Source organism: Prunus persica, chromosome G6 (genome assembly GCF_000346465.2).
Source record: "Prunus persica cultivar Lovell chromosome G6, Prunus_persica_NCBIv2, whole genome shotgun sequence".
In the NCBI taxonomy this organism is placed as follows: domain Eukaryota; kingdom Viridiplantae; phylum Streptophyta; class Magnoliopsida; order Rosales; family Rosaceae; genus Prunus; species Prunus persica.
In genome coordinates, this window is record NC_034014.1 from 26557119 (window position 1) to 26565659 (window position 8541).

An 8541-nucleotide genomic window follows, 5' to 3' on the forward strand; every position below is an offset into this window, starting at 1 on the left:
GCCACATGTCACTGGAACAAGTGACCTGATATTTATACCAATTTAATTTTTTAATTTTTTTGGGTCCTGAAAAAAAGAAAAAGAATAAAAAGAAATTGAGGCTTTGCCTGGTAGTGAAATTGTGGTGCTTTTGCCTTGATCTGAGTTTGTTTTGACCTTACATTTACAGCAACATTACAAACATTTTAAGGTAATCTGCTTACTACATAAATTACGAACTGAACAAATACATATGCTTTCTGTTTCTAACAAGCTCACAGGTTGAGAGTGGTGCCCCACTACAAAGGAGTTTACAGAGGAAAACAATGGAGATATTGACAATAGTATTCTGAGAGCTTCATATGGACCTCTCTAATGCCAAATCAAGCAGTGTACGGAAAAACTGGTGAGGGTACATGGGTGGTTCCTCTGCCAGTGCCTGAAAATGCACAACAAAAGGTCTAACCAGTTAGCAGTTCCTACTTCCTGTAGGTGAGGATCTCTTTGTTGTTGGGATTTGTGTGCTCTATAAAAATTAAATCAATATGCTCATTCTAAAAAAGTTTTTGAGATATCAAATTCTTTGGCTTGCCAGTGAGTGTTTTTATTTGAATAATATTACATGTTTTTTCTAATAAGATGCAAAAGCAAAACGTGCTGGTTGAATTTCCAATTGCAAATTCAAAACAATTATTATTGGATGCGAAGTAATTCTCTCCCCTCAATAGAAAAAGTTTGAGTGGAAATACCTGATGAATAAGGACAGTGGAAGGCGTCATTCCAGGCACCGTATTGACCTCTATGATCAAGACCTTTGGAAAATGAAATTGACAACAGAGTGAAAATGAGATGACTAATAAAATATATCCACACTTTTTTGGGAGAGTCATCCAAACTCCAATCAGTCAGGCAAAGAAAAAAAGATATAAAGGAGAATGTCCATAAACATCATACCTCGCCACTATCCACATTGACAAATGCATCAATTCGGGAAAATCCCTCCAATTCAAGAGTGTTTGCAATTATTTCAATACGTCGCTTACTTCTCTGCAAGGCCTCGTTGCTGATTTAAGGAGGGGAAAAAGACATTAGAACAATATGATTCAAACATACAAAAAGAAAAAGGAAAATATCTTCGAAGTCAAACACGAGAAAAGGAAAACCATAGAAGTACAAAATCATTCCTCACTAAACAATACTCCTAATAAACGGATCCATCATTTCCTCAAAATAAAGGTTCTTGACAAACCTAATAATTGATGATGGAGGTGGAGTGAGATTGATGCCAGTCCCACCTGCAAATGCAAGTGAATTGTTATTAATGATATGTCATCAGGAAACTTAAGTAAAAAACCAAACCCGTAAAAAAATGAACAAAGAAAACATTTAACAAAAGCTTACCTTGAAATTTCTCCTCAAGTGATAAAATGTCACCACTCTCCCGGACAGTGATGCTAGGACTCAATGAACTCATTGATCCTTGTTTCCCAATAACGCCAACAGTTATTTCAACCCATCTACTCTGTCCACTCCACAAGATCTGATGTCCATTTTCATTTCTAGATACAATTATATTATCAGTATTGATAAAAGGTTCAAAGATTAAGAGCTCCGGGGGGGGGTTTGGCATCTCAATGGTTCCATGTGCCTACATCAAAAACCGAAATCAAAACTTAAAGGTGGTATATTAGTTTTCTGTAAAATGGATAAATGAAGGCCATACAGAGAAATCTGCAATTAAACCATTCCATACCTTTGACAAACTATTCGGAGGAATCCGGAGAACACAGTCTTCCAATGCTTTTACATAGACTGAAAGGTCTTCGGCGCAGCTGCAGCACAAACGAAGTGCCATAAGAGCTTCCTAGTATAACTATTCACTACCATTGAACAGAACATGAAAAAAAAAAAGGTACACCAAGGATTAACCTACCATAACCTTGCGACCCCAGTTGAGCATCCATCTCTTGCTGGTTTAACACATATTGTTTCACACTGAAGCTTTGAGATCAAATCATGCCATACATTTCCTATTGGTGTACTAAGGAGATCCTCTTTTCTCCTCAAATCTTTGTTTATAGTAAGAACTCCCAAGTCCGACAGCTGTTCATTATAAGATATCACAATACTTTGTTAACTAGCAAAATATGTGGGTCATATAAAGCACAAATGATAACAACAAAACCTAATTCATCTTCTTGGACATGTACTTATGAATTAATTAGCATACATGATTCAGAGCAAGAGATGTTGCAAGTTTGTCCATACAAATCTTTGAAGCCATCACTCCAGGACCTTTACTTAACCAATAAGAAAGAAGGTCAACAACAAAAACAAGACAACAAGATCTTCCTAAACCGAGTATTGATTAGAAAAAACCTGTATGTGGAATCCCTTCAGCTTCCAACAAAGACTGAAGTGTGCCATCTTCACCAATGCCTCCATGTACTATGAAATATGAATAACATTAGATAAAACCTCATAAGTACTTTAAACCTTTTATTTTTTGAATCTTCTGATCTCTAAGCACAGTTGCATGGAGCCTAGTCACACTCTTATAAGTTGTTCTTGATTCTTACCAATTATGTTCACAAAAATAGTGACTTACAAAAATGAAAACCAATAAAATCAATTAGAAGTCATATCCACCAAGGCTTCGGAGTTAAGGCTGTGTCTACTACTAATAGCTGAGAGAACCACTTGATACTATTCTGTTAGCAGCTAAAGAACCTACAAATTCTTCTTGCCCAAGTCCCTAAATAACAGAATCAGAACCCTATGAATCTATGATTTTAAACTAATTAAAAAGTCTGTGTCAACTAAGTGTCCACGTATTCCTTTCCAGCCATGCACATTGTCATCTGCATCTCTCTCTCTCTCTCTCTCTCTCTCTCTCTCTGAACTTCTGTTTCAGCAAAGATGGTTCATAAAATCAACACTCCATTTGGACTATATTTGGCCACAACACAACCAATACAAGTGAAATTCTTTTTAAAACACCCAGACGATCTCTCAGACATTAGTAATTATGTTATATTGTACTGATATAATGAAGAAAATAAAATATTAACAATCTATCACTAGCAGATAATGGTTGACAAAGAAAACCTGCAAGAAAAACTGTAGCCTGAGCTTCCTTGGCTAGCTTGATCCACTGTTCAACTGTTAATTTTAAAGGTGGTTCATCAGTAATATCAAAACCCGTAAACCAGGAATGTTTCTTCAAGCCTTCCATGAGATTTTGAACAACTCTGTTCCTTAATTGAGATGTAAGTGCAACTCGGTCAGGTTCAATAGCCTCTGTGCATGCATCAAGAACTTCCTCTGTGGTGTGTCTTAGCACAAGAGAATAACTGTTCACGAAGAAACCTAATTAAATTGTATGAAGAAAGAGTGTTTAGAGGAAGAGGGCCCTGTATACAACACCCATATGCTTTAGTTAAGGACTTGGACCGCACTGAAGTTTCATTGTCACCCTAAAACATTTTAATGCTCTTTTGGACTGCATTGGTAGATATCTTGGTTTCAAGGTATTTAAGTACATAGCAAATGAAACGGCAATTAATAACTCAGGATTCCGGTAGATCTTCCATAGCATAATATGCATGTCAAGGAAGATGGAGAATTAACTAGCCTATATATATCATAAGAAAATAAAAGTTGCCAAAAATGTTCACAGGTTTGCTGAAGTATCACTTTGAGGGGCAAACAAGACTTCTAATGTTCTACACCAATTTTCATTTCGAGTAGTAATTCTAATAAATGAGTATAACTTCAATAAGAGAAGTGGAAGCACACATAAAATGATACATATAACTTACACTAACAAAAAGAAGTGATCTTCACTTGTCCCCCACCTTGTGCACCCATCCATCCACAGAGAGAGAGAGAGAGAGAGAGAGAGAGAGAGAGAGAGAGAGAGAGAGAGAGAGAAACTTACGGTAAAGACCAAACTGTTCTGGAACTCACATCAACTTCGTTAGATGAATCTCCAGTTGTAGGGGCAAGCAAACATGGAATTACTTCGAGCTGTAGCCAACAAGATTGTCAATGTCAGACAAAGTCATAACTATCATGCACTTTGATCAAATAAAGAATACTTCTAACAACAATATAGTTATCTACAGAGTGAATTAATTCTAAATCATTGATCAACTACTGAAGATAGTCTCAGGGGAAGTTGAAAAAGAGCCACTAAAATTCTTCAAACACAGAATCAAAGCTTTGATGAGACGTTCCTCTTCTAGATGAAAAACATTAACAGATGTTCAATTTTAAATGACCGTAAACGCTTATAAAAATAGCTAACTCATATGCTTATACATTCATCATCTTGAAAATTTTCAAAATAGGATTGTCTCACTGAAAATTTTCAAATTAGGATTGTCTCCCTGAAAATTTCTATGTAGCGTCTTGAAAATTTAACCAATGTCCCCATTTTGAACATTTCACACTTCCAAACCATAAAGCATATTGTACACTCAAAAAACCATGCCCCATGAATTGGACACTTACATCATCAAAAGCTTGCAAGTTGAGCCAAACATTTGTTCCGCTGATAAGAGATACTTGTCTCTCTGATGAATCTCCTCCAAAAATAACAAAAACTTTGCGAGTGCCTTTGCAATTATGAACTGCTTCATTAAGCAGTGAGGTTTTTGATCTTCTAGGTGCATAATCTGATACACTGCCAAATGATGCAAGATTCGGATACCGCACACAAGCATGACGAATTATGCTCCGGAGAATATTTGAATGTGAAAAACCAACCTGGATCAGAAAAGCAGGTTTTCAAGCAAGTTAGTGGCACCAAAATGTAACAGGTACTGAGAAAATAGAAAACAAGAAATGGCAGGCGAGGGGAGATGTCATGCACAACAGCTTTTCATGATTTGCATGTCATTTGCTGCCTGAACTCTGTAAGTCATTCTTAAAGGCATGCTTAATATTTTCCATACAACAATGCTAAAGCTGCTATTGTAGTGATTAATGTAAAATACTAAGATGCTAAAAACAACAATCATTCACACTGTATAGAATCTATAACGACTTCCATTAAAACACAATTAAAATTTGAAGCACCTTCGAGGCTTGCTGAAACAAAAAGCTGGTCTGCTCCATCCCACTAATCTGATGAATGAAATAAAGATAGTATGAATATCTAAGAAGAATCAACACCTAGAATAAATATCATTGAGATTATTAGACAGCCTTCTTACCAGGTTAATGTCAGTAAATAATATTGTACCCATCTCAGTCCTTCCGAATTTGCTATCTGATGATGATGTTACATGAATAGATTGAGGCAGAAACCATCCATCAATTCGAGCAAAGTCACGGAGGCCAAGCTTTTGGAATAACCGAGATGCTCCTTCTCGAATACTTTCAATGACATCAATAGGAAAACGAGGTGGAGTGTGATAGGCAACCTGTTTGGCATGCATAGACTAAAAATCAGAAAGATGACATAGGAGAAATTTATTACACATCACGCACCAGAAGTCAAATAATAAACATTTTATGAACCCTTTCAAATAGACAGAAAAATGTGGACATATAAAATAACACAGACGTAGTGATTCTGTAAGGTCAAAAACTGGTCTACCTGCTGTGTTGGAAGGTATTTCCTCCGGTAGTTGAAAATTGCATCCTTCTCCGTAACATCAACACTGCCATGGAATTGAAGTTCCACCTGGTCATTTGAAGGAGTAATATTAATCAATATCCATTATATGTGTAATATACCTACAAGGTGATAATGATTTCCTCTATATTCCAACTAATTATTTGCAATACAATGACATGAAGCAAACACAGAAATGGAGCATTCATACCTCGCTTGGTAGTAATACAACAGGATGGCAATCTAAACCAGATCCCACATCAAGAACAATCGCTGTAAACTCACTCCCTCCTTCAAGAAAGATTTCAACTAGGACTCTGGAATCAATTCCCTATCAAACAGGAAAAAGAGAACAAATTTTATCAGTGAACGCTTTCTACTCTATATTTGAAGCCACATTTTTCAAAATTAATTTCAGGATATTGCACCTTCTATTTCCAACTAAATTCATATTCAAACCAACATGGTCCAAGTTCATGCACATGGTTAAAACTCTCTTGAAACATTTAGAAGAGTGAGAGTTTAAGAAAGAAAAAAAAAAAGGGAACAAAGAAATAACGAAAACTACCTCTGTAATAACTGCATTAGCCTTGCTAAGGGAATCAGCCAGGCCATATGCAACCGTAACACCAATGCTTGATCCTGCTCGTGTTGGTTTTACCTGGAACAAGATAATAAAGATGTTATATTATCATAAATAGACCAAATAAAACACTATTACACTCTGGGTTTGATTACATTACAGCACTAAATATGTGCCTTACCACAACTTTCCCTGATTTAGGGTCCAGTTGATTTCTTGCAAACCACTTTGACAGTTCAGATTCATCTGCTTCACTTCCCTATACGTCATTAGGGTCAGAGAAACTAAAAAGAACAAATACATCAACGCCTTCACAAAATTATAAACAACCATCCAAATTACTGTATCCTCAATTTGTGACAGAAACAAACTTCAAAAGTGCAACTAATGATGCCATCATGCATGGGAAAAAATAAGGCAGCCTACTGAAGTCTAGGTTGTTGGAAATTATGACTTAGTTACATAAATTATTGTACAGATGCTCATCCCTCATTATGTGGATAAAGAAAATTTTGACAAAAGCGTGCATTTTATAAATATAGACAACTAAGTCGGGATAGTACCTGTATTAAACAACTTGGTACTGTTATGAATCCTTGTCTGCTGAGCTCCAATGAGGCATTGTACTGCGCCATAATTCAAAAGCACAAACAGTTATTGTCATCTTCTATCTTTTTAACTCTTTCTCTATATATATTAAAATTATTTATACAATTGAAGTAACAATCATTGTCCAATTCGTCATCTCGTACCTTGTCGAATGCTTGGCAACATTCACTTGATCCCGTGCCAACAAATGGAATTTTATACTTTTCCAGCAACTCCTGAAACATCATATTGTTGAAATATTACATACCAAAGCAAGAAATAGAAAATAAATCCATTAGTGTGTGTTTGTGTTGCAAACTTGCAGTGGAAGTAAAGGTTATGCAATAGTACACCTGAATGCCACCATCTTCACCAAATTTACCATGTATGACTGGAAACACTATGTCCACAGAGGCAGCCAGGTGTTCGGCGAAGTCAGACAAAGACTCGAAACCTTGGGCAAGGCTGCAGAAACTCACAGTTAGCCAGCTCAACATATTTGGTCTCTGCGAGAAGGAGACGGCATATTCCGAAGTTCCAAAATACAAAAACTTACCTTGCAAGTTTAAAATCAAAATCCGCAGGAGTGTTTGAGTATACCTGTGAATGTGCAAAATTTAGAAGCAGGAAAAGAAACAAGTTCAAATTTTTTTTAAAGCAATGCATGATATACAAACCTGAGCAGGGGATATTGCGAACGCATTAAGGTCAGTATCAATGTAATAGCAATTCACATGTATATCACCTCCCTGTTTCAAAATTCAAAGGAAACAGCAATTTTCTTACTATCTATTTCCACTATTTTCTCGGAATCCAAACAGAATTTGAAGGAAACCACGTGTAGCTCTATAGTGAAGAAAAGCTTTACCTGAATGTGATCAAGAACTGATCGAGCTGAGTTGAGAGAAATTCCACGCTCCGCCGAGGGACCTCCACAAATTACCCCCACTCTCAGAACCCTAACTCTCTCATTCTCTTCTCTCTCAATAAGTCGATCGTCCACCACCTCCACGGAGGCGCGTGGGACCCCGATGCTCCTCCACCGCGCCGGCGAAGCACAACTTCTCAAGCTCTGCTTCAATCGCAACAAGCTGAAGTTCTGCGCGCACAGAAGCGGTTCCGGAGCGGCATCGTTTTGTTTGGGGCGAAGTAAAGCAAAGCTGGAGCAGCCAAATGCGATCGCTGCCATCGGAAAATGATCGTCGGGACGCTAGTGAGAGAGAGAGTGAGCAGGTAGTGAAAACATAGTTAAATTTTTCTCAATTTATTTTCAAATTTTAATGTTTAAAAATTCGTTTCAGACGGCAGCAAATGCCAAATTTTGGAGGGAGTGCGTCTTGCTCTGGGTGCTGTTGAAAAAAAATAATTAAAAAAATGTTATTAGCGTGCACTTGTTTCAATTATTTTTTCGATCATTATTTTTCTGATTAATTTTATAAAGATAATTTTGTTTTCTAGCTATAATTATCACCTAATTTGTCTTATTATTAATTTAATTGTCTATTTTAATCTAATTATTCCACTCCCACAAGAAAAGTCCAAGGGTGGTGGAGTGAGGAGGATTTAGCTAATGGATATGGATATGATAGTGAATCCAAAAAAGGCATTGGTTGAAGTTAAAGTTAAATAAAATCAAAGGGTTAGTTGGAATAATCAGGCACATGATTTGCTCTTATATGCCTCTAAGATACCTACCTAGCTATTCGCTATTTGGATATATATATATATATATAATTAAAGTTAAATAAAACATGCTCTAGAAAAGTTA

At 36.5% G+C, this 8541-nt stretch overlaps 1 protein-coding gene across 1 annotated transcript; it reads right to left on the reverse strand.

Moving 5' to 3' along the window:
* On the reverse strand, positions 88-8127 carry LOC18773931. The gene is made up of 24 exons (XM_007207035.2): positions 7642-8127; positions 7451-7522; positions 7330-7373; positions 7127-7238; positions 6938-7009; positions 6749-6811; positions 6367-6444; positions 6171-6263; positions 5814-5933; positions 5585-5671; positions 5199-5408; positions 5062-5109; positions 4495-4749; positions 3920-4008; positions 3088-3332; positions 2359-2427; positions 2210-2274; positions 1913-2082; positions 1733-1811; positions 1381-1627; positions 1229-1274; positions 934-1042; positions 729-791; positions 88-418 (listed from the first exon to the last, which is right to left on the reverse strand). Exons 1-24 carry the CDS (start codon positions 7960-7962, stop codon positions 338-340), a joined length of 2838 nt encoding a protein of 945 aa, XP_007207097.2. The 5' UTR covers positions 7963-8127; the 3' UTR covers positions 88-337.

Bases quoted from the DNA above. Each gene is read 5' to 3' on its own strand.
- LOC18773931 (XM_007207035.2), bottom strand. From the start codon at position 7,962: ATGGCAGCGATCGCATTTGGCTGCTCCAGCTTTGCTTTACTTCGCCCC. The intron at 3,333-3,919 runs GTAAGTTTCTCT...CTTCGTGAACAG, and splicing joins AGAACAGTTTGGTCTTTACC to TTATTCTCTTGTGCTAAGAC. The intron at 1,275-1,380 runs GTAAGCTTTTGT...TTGCATTTGCAG, and splicing joins ACTTGAGGAGAAATTTCAAG to GTGGGACTGGCATCAATCTC.